Source organism: Polyodon spathula, unplaced genomic scaffold (assembly GCF_017654505.1).
Source record: "Polyodon spathula isolate WHYD16114869_AA unplaced genomic scaffold, ASM1765450v1 scaffolds_900, whole genome shotgun sequence".
NCBI lineage: Eukaryota > Metazoa > Chordata > Actinopteri > Acipenseriformes > Polyodontidae > Polyodon > Polyodon spathula.
The window spans coordinates 33,871-55,321 of record NW_024472387.1 but is presented as its reverse complement, the minus strand read 5'-3'; the positions used below and the strand labels follow the sequence as shown (position 1 = coordinate 55,321).

The 21,451-nt window shown below is 48.0% G+C and overlaps 1 protein-coding gene across 9 annotated transcripts in view; it reads right to left on the bottom strand.

Annotated features, from left to right (window-relative positions):
* The window catches only part of LOC121309144 (dedicator of cytokinesis protein 7-like), a 44,288-nt gene that overhangs the window by 2,622 nt on the left and 20,215 nt on the right, over positions 1-21,451 (bottom strand). For 4 of the 9 annotated variants that reach the window (XM_041242047.1, XM_041242049.1, XM_041242043.1 and 1 more), the window contains 35 exons: positions 19,441-19,558; positions 19,041-19,111; positions 18,465-18,603; positions 18,127-18,228; positions 17,210-17,296; positions 16,290-16,521; positions 15,833-15,997; positions 15,095-15,270; positions 13,681-13,785; positions 12,692-12,778; positions 12,089-12,184; positions 11,564-11,704; positions 11,157-11,270; positions 10,818-10,988; positions 10,577-10,716; positions 9,675-9,844; positions 8,723-8,874; positions 8,103-8,285; positions 7,787-7,913; positions 7,531-7,615; positions 7,239-7,335; positions 6,936-7,070; positions 6,576-6,728; positions 5,924-6,082; positions 5,407-5,507; positions 5,004-5,196; positions 4,656-4,799; positions 4,434-4,565; positions 3,860-3,874; positions 2,963-3,088; positions 2,698-2,787; positions 1,887-2,123; positions 1,270-1,413; positions 498-604; positions 133-300 (listed from right to left, as the gene is read on the bottom strand). In XM_041242047.1, coding sequence (XP_041097981.1) covers positions 133-300; positions 498-604; positions 1,270-1,413; positions 1,887-2,123; positions 2,698-2,787; positions 2,963-3,088; positions 3,860-3,874; positions 4,434-4,565; positions 4,656-4,799; positions 5,004-5,196; positions 5,407-5,507; positions 5,924-6,082; positions 6,576-6,728; positions 6,936-7,070; positions 7,239-7,335; positions 7,531-7,615; positions 7,787-7,913; positions 8,103-8,285; positions 8,723-8,874; positions 9,675-9,844; positions 10,577-10,716; positions 10,818-10,988; positions 11,157-11,270; positions 11,564-11,704; positions 12,089-12,184; positions 12,692-12,778; positions 13,681-13,785; positions 15,095-15,270; positions 15,833-15,997; positions 16,290-16,521; positions 17,210-17,296; positions 18,127-18,228; positions 18,465-18,603; positions 19,041-19,111; positions 19,441-19,558 — 4,662 coding nt within the window. The remainder of the gene's footprint in view (positions 1-132; positions 301-497; positions 605-1,269; positions 1,414-1,886; positions 2,124-2,697; positions 2,788-2,962; positions 3,089-3,859; positions 3,875-4,433; positions 4,566-4,655; positions 4,800-5,003; positions 5,197-5,406; positions 5,508-5,923; positions 6,083-6,575; positions 6,729-6,935; positions 7,071-7,238; positions 7,336-7,530; positions 7,616-7,786; positions 7,914-8,102; positions 8,286-8,722; positions 8,875-9,674; positions 9,845-10,576; positions 10,717-10,817; positions 10,989-11,156; positions 11,271-11,563; positions 11,705-12,088; positions 12,185-12,691; positions 12,779-13,680; positions 13,786-15,094; positions 15,271-15,832; positions 15,998-16,289; positions 16,522-17,209; positions 17,297-18,126; positions 18,229-18,464; positions 18,604-19,040; positions 19,112-19,440; positions 19,559-21,451) is intronic. The other 5 variants (XM_041242051.1, XM_041242046.1, XM_041242050.1 and 2 more) reach the window with 3 other exon arrangements.

The window sequence follows — 21,451 nt, the reverse complement described above, 5'->3', positions numbered from 1 at the left end:
TTAGTATATTCGCACTTACTGTAAAACTACACTATTGAACTATTAAGCTTGCAATGCAGCCCTTTGCTGCCCTGTAACACCTGTGAGACGCCGTGGATTAAGGCGTTTGCCAAATTAATAAGGTATTCTCACCTGTGGCTGGCGTGCGCGATGAGGGGCTTGTAAAGCTGTGGGATCTTGTGGTTGATCAGAGGGTTCAGCGCCTCCTTCAGGCGATTGTAGTTCCTCTCCATCTCGCGGTGGTACTCCTTCTGGTCGGACCCAATCAGGGTCTTGTTTTTCCTCAAAGCGTCCTCGCACCTGAAACACACAGCCACTGGGTTAAGCTCCTCCTCCTCCTCCTCCTCCCCGCGGCGATGCCTGTGAACCCTGTCCGCTGAACCTTCAGAGGGGAAGGTCCTTCACATACTGACCCCGACCCTACCAAGCTGCTTCTGCTTTCCGAATCAGATTCGAGTTGCGGCTGCAGCTCTTGAGCTGCCCTCCGCGCCCCTCACCTCTTGGTGAAGTCCTTGAAGCACAGCCTCAGCTTGTTGTGGTGACGGAACAGTTTGGGGTCGTCTGGGATCTCAGTCAGGAAAACCTGAGCCACTTCCAGCGGTCCCTGGGAAACAGGAGGAGAGACGGAGCGTTTTATGTCCATCACAAGAACTTCAGGGTGTCTCATCCGTAACTCTGAAACACCAAGGCGCTGGGGTTCACAGACCCCCCCCCCCCGATTAGCGGCGGACCACACTATGTTGCATCACTACAGGATTAACTCATTTTGCTTCATAAAGTTGAATCAAACCTTGTGAATAATGTTAGGCTAACACACTGAATTACACACCACCGCTTTGTCGTTCGCCATATGCTTGATGAAAAAGGGACAAATTCAAAAAAATAAAAAAATGCGCCTGTTGCAAATCTAACACTTTATAAAATGAGTCATTCAGCAGACGCTTTTATCCAAAGCGACTAGGGGGTGAACGATGCATCACCAACAGCTGCTGCTTCTGCAGAGTCACTAACAAAGAGACTGCGGTTTTACACGACGGCATTTTGTAAATGAAAGATCAAAATTATGTTTATATATACATATATAATTTTTTTTTTTTTAAATAATGTCTGAATTCTAGGTGACTTTTGGCCATAGACGGTAGACTTGTATTATTTTCTTTTAGCGTGAACCGGGGGCCGCACTGCAAACAAGCGCTCAGATCCTTTACCGGGGCGGTCAGATCTGCCCCCTCCCATGCTCGCCGCGCAGCGGGCAGCCCAGCGGAGTACCTGGTTCACAGTGGTGCCCACGCTCCCTTGCAGCACCATCTGCAGCATCTTGGCATCGGCGGGCTCCTGGTGTGTGGCGAAGGCCAGCTCCTGCGTCTTCTTCTGCATGTCCTCAATCGCCACCTCGATGGGGATCAGGATGATCTGGAGAGCGAGAGAACGGAACAGGACCTCAACCCTCTCCACACAGAACTGGATTCCCCCACAGCACGCAGCTGCACACAGGCCTATTGCCAGCACGATGCCATGCTTCCAGTCAATGCTGCATCACCCTATAGAATGGATTTTGCATCGTAAGGGTGAAATGCAAGCTGCTGATAATGTGGAGTGAGCGTACTGAATTGCACGCCAGCGCTTTGTAGTTTTCCATATACTTAACAAAAAACTGACAATTGAAAAACGTAGCATTTAGAAATCCTGTACTACTGTTATTCCAGTAGACTTTCACAATATCAGGTTGTAGCTTCTGTGATTACATTATGTGAAATAAATTTAAACACATTAAAATTATGTTCATATAATTTTTCGTATGAACGATATTCGCATGACACGGAGATCGTAAACACCCCCAAAAAACCCCGAACACAGCCAAGGGGGGCTCCGCGCCAGCCCCTCACCTCCTCCTTGTGCGTGACGTTGATGCGGGTCTTGATGTAGGGGAAGGCGTGTGAGGTGGTGAGGACGGTCTTGCGTTTGTACTGTTCCTGCAGGTCTCCGTGTGCCCGCCCGTCCAGTGTGAAGGGGGTGCAGTACAGGAAGCTGCGCAGGTTGTAGTTCTTGTCGAAGTAGGTGAGTCGGTCCTTCAGCTCGTAGCTGTCGAAGAACGGCTCCACGTAGGTGATCTGGATGTAGGCCTGTGGGAGGAGGGGAGACGGGAGGAATTCGGAAACACGCAACGGGACAGAGGGAAATGAAACAGGGGGGCTGGTCTGTAAGAGAACAGGCCGCGCGTCGGGCGTTGTAAAAGAGATGGCATCTAGCTGCTCAAACTGTGTGAAATGACGTCACCTAACAAGAGACACCCTGCGCAGAACGCACTAACTGATTAAGAATCCCACAAACGAAGGCTGTACTCAGGAATAGCTTTAAAACAAAATAGATATTTTATCTATCTATCTATCTATCTATGTCTATTTTATATAGCCCCTTTCATAGCTTTTCCATCACAAAGCACTTTATAAGATGCAGTAAAAACAAGAAATAATCCATAATACGTATAATTTTTTATTTTTTTTTTACCACCTGTGATTGGTTGATTTCCGCTATTTAAAAGGGAATTTAAAATTGAGAGAATGACCACACTCTGGCCAGGACGTCTCCTGTACGCATGTAGGCTAGACCTGTAGTAATCCACAGCCACACCACAGCACTGCCTAAAGCAACAGAAAAGGGCACGAGGAGCTTTCCTGGTCATACCGAATGGTTTACCTTATTGGGATCCAGCTTGGCCTTGTCGACCGGGTTCGAGTCCTTGACAATCTCCACCACTTCGTCTCCGAAGCGCTCTGCATAAAATTCCTGCAAAGAAAACATCCAGTCAGACAGCGCATTTACTCTACGAGGGAGAAGAAAAGTAACTGGGATCTTAACTTCACCCTTGAATAAATATATATAGTGTCTCAACTGGGGCTCCGAAAAGAGTCAAAACCAGCGAGAGCAAGGGGAAGCAGCCTGTGTTCTGTGGACGGCATACCTCCAGCCGATGGGATATCTCCGCTAGTTTGGTGATGGAAGGCTCCTTGTACACAAACTCTTGTTCGTCCAGGTCTCCAAACTTACAGCCGTAGAACCCGACTCGGAAATACGTCCCGAACATCCTCTAACAAAACCCTGCAGGACGAACAGAAGCAGCGTGAAGCGCACCCCGGGACACGGACCGCGCAGAACGCACCCCGATCCAGACCCTCGGCTATCATCCGCTACAGCTAGAACTCAGAGGACCGGTCCGTGGCGATCTTCACTTTGTCACGTGAACGCGCTGCTAAAGACTTCTTGGTCGAAACGTTGGTCTTATTTTTTTTTTTACAAAGCTTCTTACCAGAATATAGACATGTATCTGTGTCCCTGGTAACAAAGCTAAACCATGTTCTACTGACAGGTGAGAATTATCACTCAGCCCTAACAGAGCTTGTTATTAGTTCTACCCGACATGCTGCAGCCCCTTATAAATTATATTCTGATGTGAATTTAAAAGACGGTGGAAATCTAGATCTACAGGGTGACTTACCGGAAGCGCGGTGTGCAGAGGGGGGTCAGGCGAACAACCAGAGCATGTTGAAAGAGACAGCAAAGACAAACACATTAACCAATTGCATGACGTTAAATATAAGATCAAAATTATGTTACACACCCTCAATCCTACAATTCTAGGTGATGCAAAACAGATTGGCCATAGCGGTAGAATATATTCTCAAGAACAACAGTTACAATGTAAAGACTCCCTTTTTTAAGGGTGCTTTTTTTTTTTCTAAGTGGAGGGGGGGAAAGGACTTTATCATTTCACAGACGGGAAGACGACAGCATGCAAGACCGTGCATGTGTGCGTGCATTCACAGGACACACAGAGACTGAAACACAAACAGAAGCCTACCTCCCAGCCCGAGCTCTGTAAAGAAACGAGGGATAAAAAAAAGGGAGGGGAAAGGAAAAAGGAGGGAGAAAAGAGAAAGATTTAGGACAGACATTTCCTGGAGAACTTCTTTCACGTTTACTGTATCGCGTGGAACTGTTTATTTTTATGCTGCCGTTGCTCGTGGGGGAACTAAAACCGTCAAGGACTGAGATTCTGTTTTTAAAATAGCCGCTTGTTTATTTTTAATTGCTAGACAAAGCAATGTAAAATATGAGGTCGTCATCGTGTCAAAGCAGGGAAACGATCCCACTCTCTGTGGTGGAATCTCTTCGCGGCAGCCCTCGCGTGACCACGCGGTACCACTGTAGTGGAACTGTCTGCACAGCCGCGCGAGATGCTTTGGGTCACCCTGTCGTGGGAGCGTTCTACCAATCCCACTGCAGCGGCCCCTATGCTACCAACACAGCCACTGCAGGAACCGTGAAGATCGACTGGTTTGCCAGCGTTCACCGCGAGCCCAACCCGACTGGGGGGAGAAAGGCACCTGCCGAGACGATGTTGTAAAATGGGGTTTGGTCCCGCACGCTCTTACCTGGTTGTTGATTTTGTTGAAGGCGTCCTGCAGCTTGCCGTGGAGGGTGCTTAGCTTCTTGAAATCCCGGTTGGCCTCATGGATGGGAATCAGGATCTTGTAGACTTCATTGATTGCCTCGTACATGGTCCCCTGCAATGGGAGAGGGGGGGAAAGGTTACGATGCGACACACACACGCCTGGGCTTCGCGACGACAGCAGGGTCTGGATCCCGTCACTCACCATGTGGAAGGAAGCCGCTGCCTGCTCCAGCAGGCCGATCAGCCCGCTCTCGGTGAAGTACTTCCCCGCGCAGATGCCTTCCTCGTCGGGGGACAGGATATCATCTGACACCGCCGACTCTTCCAGCACGTTGGAGGAAATGCTCTGCGATCGAAACAGGACAGCGGGGTCGGGACAGCGTTAACAGCCATGGCGGGAGAGCGAACCGCACGGACCGTTCTCGCGGTCAATTTATTAAGGCGTTTTATACCCATTAAACAAGAATACAGCGTTACCCGTCCCCACGTGCTGCTACACCTGTTTGAATAAGGTTTTTCTCATTGTTGACAGCCTTTTACAGCGTCTCACCTGGAAGGTGACGCAGCCCACGGGCAGGTAGCGGCAGTCCTCCAGCATGTTCAAGTACTCTGCCACCAGGGCGGCGGAGTGGACCAGGCACTGGGCAGCCTCGGCGTGGTTCCCGCGCTCCGAGTGCTTCCCGGCCATGTTCTGGAGCCAGGTCAGCCGCAGGTCTGGAGAGTTCTGGTAGCCCTTCGCTATCCTGCAGGGGGGGCAGGAGAGAGAGACGAGGGAGTCACTTTATTTAGCTTCATGAAGTGGAACGAAACCAGCTGAATAATGTCATGTTAACATAGTGGATTCTGCACTGCTTTGTACTTAATATACTTAAGAGAAAAATGTGATATTCTGAAACACGAAAGGAGGGAGTGGGGGTGAGGGGAGCGAGCATGTGGAGGGGGAGGGCACTTGCCTGTACATGAGATCAATAAGCATGTCTGGATCCTCCTGGTGTTCCTTCATCTTCACAGTGTCAGTGAGGATCATGTGCAGATTGAACACGAGATCCTGGACCTGAAAGCGCAGAGACACACACACACACACTAGCACCCTCACTCCAGCTCACACTGCAGGGTTCTGCATTGCAATTACAGACAGCGTGCAGCTACAACCAGGGGCTTTGCATCACCCTATAGAATGAACTAATCATGCTTCAGAGTCGAATGAAAGGTGCTGAATAAGGTCACGTTAACAGTTTCCATAAACCGGTAGACTTTTACAATATCGTTTTGTAGTTTCTTTTAATTACACAATGTTAAACAAAAAACGATGTTCGTATATTTTAAATTAATGTCTCAATCCTAAAATTCTAGGTGATGCTAAACTTTGGGCCCTAGCTGAATGTCGCTGGTCATGTATCCCACCACACCCCCCTCCAGGAAAAGAGTCTCCCAGCGCTCCGATCCACAAGAGACGCCGGCGCCCCCTACCTGCTCGGGGAAGGTGGTGTCTCTGATCTCCAGGTCCTCCTCCGCGTAGGTCAGGATGGTCTTGAGAGAGCGGCGCAGGAACTCTTCGCTGAAGTTCTGGTTTGTGCCCACCAGGGAGGAGAGGGACATGGTGACCTGCATCTTCACACGGGCAAAGTTCTGAACCAGAGACGGAGGGTTAGGGTTACACAACGCTCCCATCAGTCTCTCGGACACACGGACGGCGACGCATGGCTTGTTTCGCGATGTTGGATGACACTTTTTTTTTATGTTTAAAAACATTAAAACCACGTTTTTGTAACTTTTTTTTTTATTTCTGTTTTATTGAATTCTGCATTAGACTGTTTTTAATGTCTCGGTTTAGTTTTTCATCTTTGTGTGTGTGTGTGAAGCGCTTCGGGATCCTTGTGAAGAAAGACATTATGGAAAGAAGAATTCTATGTCAAACATTTCTCAGATAAAATGATATAAAAAGACCATTCTACATTCCTTTGAGTACCACTACTTCAAAAAAAAAACAAAAAAAAAAAAAACACACAACGCATTCTCTAAAACAGTACTTAAATAAGGTTTTGTGGATTTCTGTTTTGAACCCTGGCCAGCCGGGTGAACGGTGCCAGCTCCCAGGCTGTGATTTTGAAGCGGTCCTTACGTTTCCGATCTCGAAGTTCTGTCTCATGAGCAGGTAGAGGGAGGCGCTGGCGTGGCTGCGGATGGATCCCACACGGCTACTGCAGTGCCCAAGGAGGCGAAGACAGAGATCCGCACACAGCTCTGTGTCCTCCTCAAACAGCATCTCCGGGAACTGCAGAGGAACAGAGCAAGACATGCCATTACAAACAGCAGAGACACGCAGCTCTGTGTCCTCCTCAGACAGCATCTCCTGGAACTGCAGGGAGGAGGAGGAACAGAGCAAGACAAGTCTGTATAATCTTCACAGCCAGGGGCAGCAGCTGGAGCCAAAAACAGAAACATCAAACTCTAAAAACAAGACACAAAGGCTGTCGCTTACCTTGAAGACCAGAGCCCTCTGCGTGGCGAAGCAGTGCTGCAAGAAGAGGGCGCTCTGGTTGCAGGCCATGCTGTGCAGCAGCACCTTCAGGACCCCGCCCAGAATGCTCTCCTTCGTCTCAGACAGCAGCACTGTCTGGAGACAGAGAGAGAGTAAAACACAGAGTGATGGATGATTCGGGAAGGCAGAAAACAGCACTGGGTTTTTCAAAACTGATTTAGCTGCGACCCCCATAGGGACTCCATTGCGTGGCCTGGCTGTGTCAGAGAGAGAGAGAGAGAGAGAGAGCTGGCGAAGGCTCACCTTCACAATGATCTCCAGTGTGTCCAGCACTACCAGCGTGGCTTCGGTAGCCAGATTCCCATCCACAACAGACTCGTATTCAAGCTCTGCCTTGGTCCTGCAGCAACACAAAACACAGCATGGGAGGGAGGGAGACACGAACACCACTGGCTGCTTCTAAAAACAGGCTCAAAAGCAGCATGCTGCACCTTGAAGGGAGCAGAAAGCTAAAAACCGTCTGCCTTCAAACAAGCGGGTTAACCGATAACAAAAAAAAACGCCCGCTGATCTCTCGAGCAGACGCTGGACCTACTTGTCCACTTTGTCCGTGTTCTGTCTCCAGTGCGTGACGTTCTTCCTCCAGCGCACGTTCTCCTGGCCCCCGAATGGACTTCTCTCTGACGGGCAGACACCAGCTTATAAATCCATTAAAACTATAAGAGCACCACTTTTAAAAAGGTGTCAGTTAACCAAACCATCAGTTCACGCTTTGTGAGTAGAGCCTTACACCCCTCTTATATACCCCGCTCCCCCCACCACAGTCCAGTACTGGGGTCCCCCTCTCGTACCCCGGCAGCGCCGCACCATCTCTTGCCGGGCCCCGATGGTCCCCAGGATGGCTTCCTCCAGACGGGCTTTCATGTCCTGAGACTTCTTGAAGGTCAGGCTGTTGATTCGTTCGAAGGTCTTTTTCCCCTGCACCAATCAGAGAGAGAGAGGCGGTCACGCCTTCAGTTTGCACGACAGGCAGACGTGGGCAGACAGAAACAGACACGGAAGCAAAAAACACAGACAAAAGAAACAGATGATGCACACAAACTACCGCACAGGCAGAAAAATACAGACACATGCCACCGAACAGACAGACAGGCAGGCCAGCTGCACCTTGTACTCGAAGCAGGACACACAGAGGTGCAGCAGGTCCAGCAGCCGGTTGATGTGAAGCACGGACAGCTCCGAGAACCACTTCTCCAGATCGTCCTCGTCCGCGTTCTTCAGCACCCACAGGAAGCAGACCAGCAGATTGCGGCTGGACTCCGCGGAGAGCGAGCTGTACTGCCGGGGCGGCTGAGGGACAGACAGGCAGACAGAGAAGCCAGCCGGTTACAACTGCTTTGACACGACATCATCTCTTAACTGCATCCCATTCAATGACATCATCTCTTAACTGGATTCCTGACCTCAGCACTCTCTTACTGGATCCTCAGCTGATGCACTATCCTTGCACTACTTCTGTATCATTGTAGATATAAATTCGCTGTAATCCTAACTTGTTGCATCCTATCTCATATGGTATTTTAGTGGTATTCTTTGCCCTGACTGTAAACTACAAGATTTAAACTATTAATCTTGCATTGTAACCTTGTACTGCCCTGTAATACCTGTGATAAATAAATAAGCTACAGCGACTGCTACAGAGTCTATATCCGCCAGTACACTGCGGTGCAAGCGATCTCTAGAGCAGAGTCTGTGCGGGACGCTGCACCACGGCAGGTCTCTCTTACCACAGCGGGCAGCTGGAAGGGGTGGGTCTTGTAGTGAGGCAGAGGGGAGCCCGCGATCGCCATGGCGACAGACTGACTGATCATGCTGCCGCTGTCCGAGTCGACGTCATCCCCCGGCGCCGAGGCGTGGCGAACTCGCGGGGCATGGCTCTCTGTGCGCCAGACAACAACGGAACACAGAGTCAAGCACGGCAACCATTGCAAATCGACCCATAAAGGTTGCACGGTATTCCCCTTGGGCTTGATTACTTGCAGAAACAACACAACAGCCAGTTTCGTTAACACTGACAAAAGCAGCTGATGTCAAGAGCATTATAAGAGGGCTACCATCCCTCTGCAGCGGTAGCCACAGCCAGCTATAAAAATTTGTGTTTTGCCCCGTGACAGCAGAGGGGTGAATGCCATATGCAGTTTGGTTAGCCTGTCCTGCATCTTCTGCACACTAGAGGGCACTACCTGACTGGAAAAACAGGTTTGTCACAGACTGCTACTGAAATACCGTGTTTCACCAGCAGGCGTCAGGCACTGACGAGCGGGTCAGCACAGAAGTGCTTCTTCTCCATCGAAATACTTCACTTTTGCAATTTGAGCAAGCATGCAGTTAAACAAAAGCAAACAGAACTTTCCAAATCCTGACCTTAATCAAACACACACCCACCCACCCACACTACCTTTCAAAACACGAGAGCAGATCAGGCACTGACGAGCGGGTCAGCACAGAAGTGCTTCTTCTCCATCGAAATACTTCACTTTTGCAATTTGAGCAAGCATGCAGTTAAACAAAAGCAAACAGAACTTTCCAAATCCTGACCTTAATAAAACACACACCCACCCACCCACACTACCTTTCAAAACAGTTCATACCTTGACAAAAAAATAAATGCTCCAATTTAAAAAAAAAAAAAAAAAAAAATTCTCAAATGAGAACGGTTTAAACTGAGACCACACCCACCTGTGAAGTCATAGAGCTGGGGCAGGGTCTCCATGACGATGCCGATGAGTGGCAGGTAGAGCTGAGCCACGTGGGCACGGACCTGGCGGTCGGTGTAGCGCGGGTCCGAGTCGTGGCTGCAGAGCAGGTTGTGCACGGCGCCGATCGCTTTCTTGTGCAGGAAAAAAACCCTGAGAAAAAGGAAGGGAGCGAGCAGAGAAACATGAGAGCAGAGCAGCGCCGCAAAACTAGCAAGATTACAGTGCGGGTTAACAACGCCTTGAACTGTTTAAAATGCTCGTCCCTGCAACCAAACCAAAAAGACATGACAGTGCTGTTATTTATTTTAATTAAATCAAAACTACGTGAATGCTGCACGCACCAGACATTAACCTCACAGCGACGCGAACGTCGCTAGATGCAGCCGTTTGGGCCGACATGCCGATTACCACGAACCTTAGACAGCTAAAAACTGAAACCGTCAGTACTGTGCAATGTGTTTCTTTCCAAACTGCACAAGTTTTGCATCACCTAGAATTTTAGGATTGACATATAATTAAATAAAAAAAACTACGTGAACAGAATTAGATCTTTTATTTTATGCAAAATCAAAGAAACTACAAAATTATCTGGAATTATCTTAGTATCTGGAAAACTAGAAAGCGCTGGTGTGTAATTCAAGATTACTGCAGCATTATTCAGCAGGTTTCATTCAACGTTATGAAGCACAATGACTTCATTCTGTAGAGTGATGCAAAACTTTTGCCCAGAGCTGTACACAGTGAATAGAAATGCACTGCGAGTAAGATCACACAGTTTTCACAGTCGATGCTTCAGAGCCAATATAAAGAACAGCAGAGGGGCGCTCATTGAAACAGCAGGGCTGGTGCGGACAGATTCGGGGGAGGGTGCCCCTCTCTCACCCCTCTCCGTCGGGATCCAGAATCAGGGCCAGATCGGTGAGGAGGAGACCGGACAGGAAGTGCTGCTGGCGGAATGGCACTGACAACTCGAACATGTTGGCGATCCGCAGGTCCTGCTGCAAGCTGGAGAAAGCCGAGCCCTGCAGAAAGAGAGAGAGAGAGAGAGAGAGCGCTTGGTGGTTCAGAGGTACCTGGGAGGAGATGGAGAGGGGGGGGCGGGGCGCTCGAGTGCGAGAGGTACCTGCGAGGTGGCGGAGGAGATGGAGGGGGAGGGCGAGGCGGGGGGGCTCAGGGTGCTGCAGGGCAGGTTCAGAGTGATGTAGTGCTCATGACTGCACACTATTCGGGTGAAGTCCATCCGAAGAGCAGTCAGAGCATTGGGGTTCTGACTAGTCTGGAGTTTGTTTCCAATCTGCCACGAGAGAGAGAGAGAGAGAGAGAAAGAGATGGAGAGTAGGAGGAGAGGAGGAGGAGGAGGGGGGAGTGAAAAAGAGAGGGACAAGTTGAAGGTTGATTTAAAAACGAACGCATTCTTCAGTTGTCAAATTTACTACATTACAACAGGAGGAAAGCATCTCACCTGTTTGCAGTAAGAGCGGATGAGGTTGAAGACGAAGCCCCTGTCCATCAGCGAGAGCAGGTCGTTGATGAAGAAAGCCAGGCTGGTGTTCAAACGCTCAACCAGCTCCACATCCTGAAGAGAGAGAGGGGGGAGAGGAGAGGGAGAGGAAACCGCTTTAGAAGCACAGGAAAGGCTACTGTGCAAACAAAAGGGCAGGTGAACTAATTTACAAACTACCAAGGACTTTACTTTTAGCTCAGCAAACAGCTGCAAGCTTTACATCCCCAATTCCTGACCCCATTACAACACGAGAGCAGCAACTGCACTTAAAATGCCACTGATGAAACCTCTCTATATACAGACTATTCCCCCTCCGGACTGGGCATTGCTACTGTCTTGCTAACACAGAGAAGGGGAGCCTCTACCTTGTGGAAGCGGCCAGCGATGTCAGTGCTGACAGTGCACACCAGGGCTGAGATGTCGTCCACGAAGCGGTCCGGGAACCTGGTCTTGCGGGGCGTGTCGAGCTTGTCGGTCAGGAACAGGTGATGGGCCATGCTCTTCACCTGCGAGAACACAGCGGCGGGTTCGAGAAAAAACTGCCTTTATATACAAATTCCTTGAATATGCATGCTTGAATTGTTTAGGATTTGCAAATCTGTAGAAACTCCCATTCGAAAGTTCAATCGCATGACAACCAACCCTAGACTCAATTATAAACCATGGCGCTGGGATCGCTCAAGCCAAATCGAATGCTGGGGAAAGCCTCTTTCACACAAGGCAGGGGTTGCACTCTGCAACTCCTCCAGGTGCAACAGGGCCAGCTTCGTGAATCTCAGGTACGATCTTTGCGGCACCTGCCAGCACACAAGACCCTGGCAATGTGCTGCACAGTGACAGTGCTTGGTGCTGAAAGACTGAGAATCCTGGATTAACTAGGAGGTACGTACCATGAGCTGGAAAAAGAACCACGCTTGTTGCAAGGAAGCCTCTTTCACAGAACTTGTGCTGACAACCCACTGCAGTGCCAGCTCTTCATGGAGCAACTACACACAGAGAGAGAGAGACGCAATAACACACACAAGCATTAACACAGACTGGAGAATGCATGAACACACACACCTTTATCAGCCCTTCAAATAACTGGCTGCTAAGATTTTGAAAAAAACCCTTTTCCCTCCCTGCCTCTTGTTAACTTCAGTATCACTGCCTACCGCTCCCCCTCAGAAAGATCTGATTCTTAATTTCGTAAAAATAAATTTCCAACTTTACATCCCCTCTCTCAACATTTAATGCTAGTGTGCTGCAGTGTGAAGCTAAAAAGACAGCAAAGTCTAACAGCAGGTTCAAGTCAGAGCAGCCCTACACACAGCAACGCTTGATACACACGGTGGCAGACATAAGAATGTGTCAATAGACCGGTTCACTTCTGCAAAGAGTCTCAGGAAATGTGGCCCGGTGCTTTGCAGGAGGGAGCCGGGAGAGGGCGAGGGCGAGGTAGAGGGCGAGGGCGAGGGAGAGGGAGGGCAGTGAACATGGAGCTGGTCCTCTACCTTTCTGGCGGTCTGGCGTGCCTGGCTGGATGAGGAGTAAGAGGTGTTGACAAAGGCAGACATGCGGTTTGGAGTCCACTCTGCAGCCTGTGCAGGGAGAGGAGGAGGATGATGGGAGACAGGGCCGGGGAGCAATGGAGCAAAGAGGGAGAAAAAGAGGAGAGAAGCTGAATGACTGATGATGGCAAGAGATCGATGTGTTAATGGTTAAACGCTGCTTGACTGAACTTTATTATTATTATTATTATTATTATTATTGCTATTAAAGTGGCCCAAAATAAATTATAATAAAGTAGGTTTTGCACAAATATTGATTAAAATAACTAATAATAATAATAATAATAATCATCGCCTGTGCAATCGGACGCCTGCCACACCTATCCAGGGTTTGAACCCCGACGGTGATTAAGAAGGAATGGATGGGGATGGGGATGACGAAACTCTAAAAACATGACCAATGATCAACACACACCAAGCTGGCAGCACTGCTCCCCTCGTGCTCCCCTGCGCTGGAGCCACTGTGCCGTGTTTCTGAAATGAGTGTCGGAGAAATGAAGCAAGAAACTGCAGAAACAGAAAAGAAAAAGCGGCCTGCAGACGTGTGGGCGCGGCACTTCTGAGACGTGCTTACTGATGCCTCGATAGACAGCATGCAGACCAGGAAAGACAACTCCACTCTCAGCACTGCAGAGCTGCACAGAGGTCTATAGGAAAGAGAGCTCCACTCTCAACACTGCAGAGCTGCACAGAGGTCTATAGGAAAGAGAGCTCCACTCTCAACACTGCAGAGCTGCACAGAGGTCTATAGGAAAGAGAGCTCCACTCTCAACACTGCAGAGCTGCACAGAGGTCTATAGGAAAGAGAGCGCCACTGAATAAATACATTTGAACGAATGCTTATGCTTTGAGTGTTCCCAGCAGTTTTATCAGAACGGGACACACACACACACACACACACACACACACACAGAGGTTCATTGGTAGAGCACCTGCTTGAGGTCACAGCTGGAGTTGGGGTGGTTTCTGCGCAGTACAGCTCTGGCACCCCCTGGAGCGTAAGCAGAATTAACCCAAGAGTGAGATCGATCAATCCCCTGCAGCCATCCGAGAGAGAGAGAGAGAGAGAGAGAGAGAGAGAGAGAGAGAGAGAGAAGAGCAGCACCACAGACAGACAGGCAGAGAGAGAGGGAGAGAGGGAGAAGAGAGGCGGATCAATCAGGTATCCCATCTCAGAAAGACCACTCCAGCTTGAAACTTACAGGAAAATCCATCCATATCCCCCAAAAACACAAGCAAAAAAAAAAAAAAAACCAAACCGCTGGCCCGTTTGTTTTCAGCAGACTATGCCCGGTTGTTGCAGTGGGTCCACTTGGCTTGACAGGGTCGTCCCGTGAGTGCTGCCCCGTGTACAGGTCAGGGGAGGCTAATCAGAGCTCTACTGTGTAGAGCAGATCATGTGAGTGTAGAGCTCTGGCCAAAAAAGTTTAGCATCACCCTACAGAATTAACTAATGTTGTTTCATGAAGTCGAGTGAAACCTGCTGAATAATGTTACGTTAACATACCGAATTACACACCGTGCTGTAGTTTTTCCAGATACTTGATGGAAAAAGAGACAATTTAAAAAATCAGACATTTCAAAATCTAAACAAGAGATACTCTACTATTATGGGTTCCAGTAGATATAATTGTCTAGTTTCTTAAGACTACATGATGTAAGATCTAAAATTATGTTCATATAGTTTAAAAAAAAAAGTCTCAATCCTAAAATTCTAGGCGATGGCCGTTAGCTGTAGAATGACCTCGTTCTGGCTGCATTTAGATGAAGGTGAGCTTCAAGAAGGAATGTCGTTATTTGTTATGCTGAATTTAAAGTATTCAAGAAGGTTGTTACCTTGCAAGACCACGTCCCAGAGTTCTGCAGACACAGCAACTTTAGATTTTGGCGTATAACAGAACGCAAGGACTGCCTCCACAGAAACCGCACGGCAATTCTTGGTCTCTTATTTAGGGCTTATCGAATCAGCATCGCGAGAGACTGAAAGCGTCAGCCCTTCGTGTTCAAGGCAGGAATCGAGATCCACTCAAAAGGCAATTCTAATATAATCATAACATGTAAATAAAACTTAATTCATTTGCAAACCCGATCATGCATTACAAAAAAAAAAAAAAAAGTGAAATATCTCAGACTCAGAGCAGGTGTTTAAAAGAATTTAAAGCCGTTTTAACAAATGCGGAGCATTTAAAAGATTCTCATCACGCAAGCTAGTGCTGGGAAAGAATACAGATTACTATAACTTGGCAGCTGAAGCCTGAAGCACCAGACAGTGGGAGCAATGCCTGACTGTCTCTCAGCTACGGCTCCTGGCCACAGCGCGGTATAAGGGAGCGCAGCGCCCCACACCTTGGTTCCGATGATCTTCTGCACCTCCTCATCTGGGGAGGTGGGCGTGCTGGTCAGGTCTGGGTTGCTGTTGCTGATGCTCCTGGACCGGGACAGGTTGAGGCTGCTGGGTCGGCCCGTGGCGCGGGACAAGGTGGCGCACTGGATGGGACCTCCGTACGGGGGGCTGCCCATCACTGGGGAAGCAAAACAGGACAGCGTGGAGTCAGCGAGACACGGCTGGAGTCGGCAGGGAAAGCAACAAAAAAGCCAGCCAGACAGCTCCGATTCTCACAGCAGCTAAAGAACGATTTGTCACAACCCGTCCGTAACTCTGAAACCCTCAATAGTGCAGAGTTTAGAAACACTAAAAGAGACAAACTCCATGACAAACGTTTCGACTAGAAGTCTTTTTCAATGCACTGTTAAAATTGGATCGGATGCTAGTCTCAGAACTATAAAAAATAGTTTACAGTTAGACACTGCAAAATAAATTGCCAAAACGTTTGTTACTGAATTTAGACATCGATAAAGACTTCTGGTCCAAAAAGCTTTGGTCACTGGATTCAAGTTCCTTTTCAGCATTTCTAAATCCAACTCTCTCACAACCCAAAGTGAGGGTCCAGTAAGTACAGCTGAACCCTTTCAGATCTGGAAACGCAGCTGTGAAACTCAGAGGGTCTCTCTGCTTAAGGAAAGGAGATATGTTGCGCTCCCCATCCCCCTGCAGCCTCTGCTACAGACAGCACTGTTACTCACTGCTGCCCAGCAGACCCGACTCCTGGCTGGGCAGGTGGAAGCAGTAGTGGATGTAAGATGCCAGGAGGCTGTTTCGGCCATGCTGGTCCTGGCTCCCTTCCAGATCCTTGTGGATTTTGTTCACAAGCAGCGCCATGGCTTCAAAGGCAGCCCGGCCCAGATTCACTGCAGAGCCAAATTCAAAACAGGTCCTTTAAATCCATTATATAACGTCAAACAAGGTGCGATTCGCTTTGAAGATATTGAACAGCAACACCATGTTAGCAGCAATTGATAAAAACTATTCTTTCACTTTATAATCTGTCGCAACTTTATATATAAAAATCAGTGCTACAACGATAGACTGTGATTGACATAAGAGGTTGGTAAAAAGGACAGGAACTTTCACCGAGCCTCCCTGGAGTAATCACTAGAGAAAATAAGAACCGATTATCATACCAGCGCGAATCCCACGTACCGATCTGGCCCCCGATGACTGGGGGGCGCACAATGAGCAGGATCAGTTTGTTGAGGATCTGGTGGACGAAGCGCACGGCCGTCTCCAGATTGGCGTTCCTGATCTGGGAGATGCTGGACTTGAGCTCGGCCTCCACGTTGTTCTCCGTGATGATGACGTCTTTGAGGCGGAAGGGGAAGCAGTACTCCTCCAGCACGTGCACCAGTGTGAAGAACTTATCCAGCTGTGCGTCCTGAGCAAAGAGAGGGGAGACACGGCCCGCGCGCGCACACAGGCGGCACGGGGATTCAGCGCGGTTACGCAAGGCAGGGCGAGGCAGTTTCAAGCGTTCATGCAGGCCCACTGATTTTTTATTTTATTTACCCAAGAAGTCAGTGAGATTCAAAATCTCTTTTTCAAGAGAGACCTGGCCAAGAAGGCAGCAATACTGAAACAAAATCACACACAGAGAACTACACAGATTAACATGAACATTTCAAAAAATAATAACACCATTCCACTGGATTATTTGCAACTTTAAAATGAATTAAAACAAACGTGCATTTATCTGAAATAAAATTTCAAACCTGATATTTTTTTTTAAATCTCTTAATGATATATAAATCAGACAATTTTAAAGTGTTTCTGAAGGTTGTTCCATGACCAAATAAAACAACATCAGGATAAAAAAAAACGCGTTTAAAAACGTTTGAAGTTTTCTTTTTGTTATCTTTTTAAGAACACACTAGAACCAGGATCGATTTCAGGAACTAGTATTGAAAAACCAGGGGGAATAAAAAAAAAAAAAAATTGACCCCACGATTTCGTTTGAAGTTAGAATTCCGATCCAGCGTTTTGCGAACGAGATCCCGACAGGATCGCTGAAGAGCAAACAGAGGGATTGGGTTTCGCTTCTGGTGTCTCCTTCCAATCACGCTCACCTGTGTGTGCACAGAGGAGGCAGCGATCACTTCCACATTGAAGACTGCTTTGTGATTGTCCACCCACTTCATACCGGGCAGCTGCACCTGGAACACAAAACACCCAGGTTTGTGGCAGCAAGTGCAAAAGGGAAAAAAAATCAAATTTATAAAAATCAAAACAATTCCAGCTGTAATAACGCGATCGCTCCGTCCTGAAACCAGCTCAATTCTGCACTAAGTGGTCTTTGGTTTCCTCATTCCAGACAGCAATTTGCGGCCGAGATCTTTTAAATGGTTTGGCTGCATCTTCTCTATAGTGCAGTGCAGTGCAGTGCAGCACACCGCTACGGCATCGCCCTGTAGAATTAACTGATTCTGCTTTATAAAGTTGAATGAAACCTGCTGAACACAAAAAAAACCTGCTAAAAACCTTTCCATTAATGAAAAACTGACTCAAATTGAAAAATGTGACATTCCGAAATCTAGCATGAAATACTGTACTATTATTACAGCTATAGCTGTAGCACAGCACAGCACAGCTCAGCACAGCACAGCATTACATAGCATAGCATAGCAGAGCTGTAGCGCACCACAGCACAGCACAGCACAGCAAAGCACAGCACAGCATAGCACAGCATAGCATAGCATAGCATAGCATAGCATCATAACATAGCATAGCTGTAGCACACCACAGCACAGTACAGCATAGCATAGCATAGCATAGCATAGCATAGCATAGCATAGCATAGCATAGCACAGCATAGCATAGCATAGCATAGCATAGCATAGCATAGCATAGCATAGCATATCTGTAGCACAGCACAGCACAGCAATGAGCAGGTGGAGCTGACAGCACTGAAAAGCCTGCCTTTGTGAATGAAGCAGGGAACCCAATGAAACGCATGCTGGAGGAGGAGGGGCCGGTCGGGGCTTACGTCAGGAGTGAGGACGGAGTAGCTGGGAGGAGGCTTCTCCACAGACACTGGCAGGCTGAAGGTGCCGGTCCGGAGGCGGCCGTGCTGCATTAGCGGGATCCACTGAGGGGGGAGCAGAACACACAGCGTTACCCACGCAAATACAAGGACCCGACTCCCACTGCAGAGCAGTCCGATCCACACCGGGTTTTACTACTGCGAAGACGCACCCAAGCTTGTCACCTACACGCTGGGACTGAATCACGCTCATAGTGAAACCTGGACTGGGTGAAGCTGCTGTGCAGTTCAGCGCAGTTAGCGATGCAGGTCTCGGGGACCCCCGGGGGTCTGGCACTCACCGTGTACCCCACGGGGGTCTCCAGAGGGGTGTTCTGCTTCTGCTGGCAGCTGATGTGGTAGAAGGTGAACAGCAGGTGGTGGTTATCAGTCAGGTTAGCTGGGATCTTCATCTTCATCTCCTCATAAAACTCCGGAGACCTGCCCCAGGGGAGGGAGGGGGAGAGAGAGAGACTTCAGAGCAGGTACGACTGCTTCGACAGCTGTCTGCCACGGACCTATTTAACAAAGCACTAGATCGGCCATTATAGAAGAGCCAGCGCGCTCTACAGCTACAAAAGTTTAGCATCACCCTATAGAATTTTAGGACCAGGACACAGTTAACTATCCTGATTGGTTCGTTCGATAGGGTGATGCAACACTTAACCGTGGATATGGTACAGAGCCTGTGCCAGTCAAAATATATAACTGATCAAGACATAAAACTGAAAGAGAAAACAGCAATTGCACAAAGACTGGGAATGCTTGCAAACATCACGGAAAGGTAAGGGGGGTTAAAAAGGCAGGAAAGTGTATTTTGAAGCTACTTGTTCTTTCAACTTCTCTGTGTCTTACAGGAAGACAAAACCATCGCTCACTTGTTATGGTATACCACTGGAGTGTAGGCCTCTCTGTAAAACTCCCCGCAGCTCGACTTGCCAAATATAACCTGCAACAAAAGAGCAAAAGAGAGTCAGGCAAGCTGGTGGCCTGCGTCAGCTAGCGAAGACCAGTTCTGTGTGTGCGCTCAATCAGGCTTATCTTATCAAAAACTGCTTTATCATAAGCTAATATGGTTTCCAAATGCCTATAGGTCAGGGGTGGCCGAGGTCGGCCCTTCCGCTCCTCGTCTTTGTTCCAGATCCTGAAGTCGATCCTGAAGCTGTTAAGCCACCTGGAGCGGAATCGTGGCGCTCCATGACCGGGATTGATTGATGGGACACCCCTGCTATTATTATTATTATTATTATTATTATTATTATTATTATTATTACTCACTGGCATGGCCTGGCTTGGGTCTTCCCCTGCCATGAACTGCACCTTCACAGAGATGTTCCGGACAGAGCCCTGTCTGCTGCTGAAGTTCAGGTTCTGAGGATAGACAAGCAGCAGATTCCTGCAAGCAAGCAAACACGCATTTTAATATTCGTTCATTCCAACAGAGATTACCTAAGAAAAAAATGGTCAGGTATTAAAAAAGGAACCCGGTTCATAACATGACCACGCTCTCCGTTAAGAATCGTTCCCTACCTCCTGCTGAGCCAGGACGCTTCCATTCAAATCATCTGAACAGCGTAAGAACGGACCCCTCGCAGAACAGCGTTCAGATACCGATCAGCTATTTAATTCCAAACCGTCACTAGCACAGTTAAAAACGAACCCCAACACACAACTAATTCTGTACTCTGTACTGGGTCCTGTTAATCATCTTAATTAGTTGTGTCTTATTTTTTTGTTTTGTAATTGCATCAGAGTTTCAAGGTTTTCTCCAGTCAGGAACCAAACAAAAAGATTATTCCATTCTATTCTTTACTGAAGAACCTTGGAAGTTCAAAAACCTTTTAGTCTTGTTTGTGCACAAACATGCAATGCTCGTCCCAAAACAAACCAGGTTACTGCGGTACAAGACATTCTGATAAAATAAACACTGGCTTATCAGCAGGCTGTTGTAACCGGACACGGCATTGCAGGAACACGCGTGTTGCTGGGGGTGAAGCGTGATGGGATAGACTAGCCCTGCCCCATGGGAGCGCACAGGCCAATTTCATCCAGACAGAAGCACTCGAATTCCTTTGTGGTCTGGAACGACAGGTGAACAGCGCGGTGTTCAAAGCTGGAGGGTTGTTCTGCACAGTGCTGGGTTCAACTCCCGTTTTTCAATTTTTTAAAAATAACTCCTAATTTCAATTCAAATGCATCGTTGATGAAAACTAGTTAGCAGAATTCTGTTAAAAATGAGCTTGCCCTTGAGTAAGCAGTGTTGTATATGCCTCTTCATTAAATGTATGTATTCTAGTTTAAGGGGAATGTAATATGAAAATGTATATATTGATTTATCACAAGACTAGGGCAGGGGATTGTGTTGCTCCTGTCTCCTCACTCAGACCCCTTCCTTACTAAACATCCAGGTATCTCTGAATCGATAATCACCTCTTTAAAAATCTTTTAATGTGCAAGACATCTCGCAAGCAGAACGCTCCCCCGAAATGTTCTCCTTGTTCTAGGAAAGCAACACAGCTGGGGGCGGAGAGTTTGTTGCCGGATAACTTCACTCAAACTACCAACTCGCTAAATATCTCTAGATGTCCCGGAATAAAAAATATCTTTTAGGAGTAAAAAAAAAAAAAAAATACATAAAAACAGTTTTAAAATTTAAATAAGTCACGTCTTCTTGTTATAGCAAACAGGGTCTAACGCATCCAGCAATATTTGTTTTCTGAGCTCTGGCACAAGCCGAGGAGCTGGATAGCCAGTGATGCAATCCCACAACAAAATTGCCGATGTTAAGCAAACAGACTGACTGGTCAGCCCATACTGGAGACCGTATCAGAAAGGGATTTCATCACCTGCAGGGGAGCGCCACAGCTGTCTGGAGGGGAGGCTGCCACCTGTAAACCAGGACTGGAGAGCCAAGCCAACTGGCCAGCTAGCACACGTCACACTGCATGGAGACCGAGGTCCACAAATAGGTCTTGACATACCGAAATCCTCTTCCGAGTCTCAGTAGCGCAGGATCAACCCCCCACTGCGCACAAATCCGCATTCGTAATGATGATGGTGAGAAAAAGAAGCGTTTGGTTTGGGGCTCCCCCACTGGACGAGGCAGTAGACCTCCCCCCAAAACATGCAGTGCTCCCCGACGTGTTGGACAGTTTAGTTTAGTTTATAAGACAGTACGCACACAGCTATGGCCAAAAAGTTTTGCATCACCTAGAATTTTAGGATTTTGATCTTTTATTTAACATCATGCAATCAAAGAAACTACTTGAGAAATTATAAAATCGCAAAA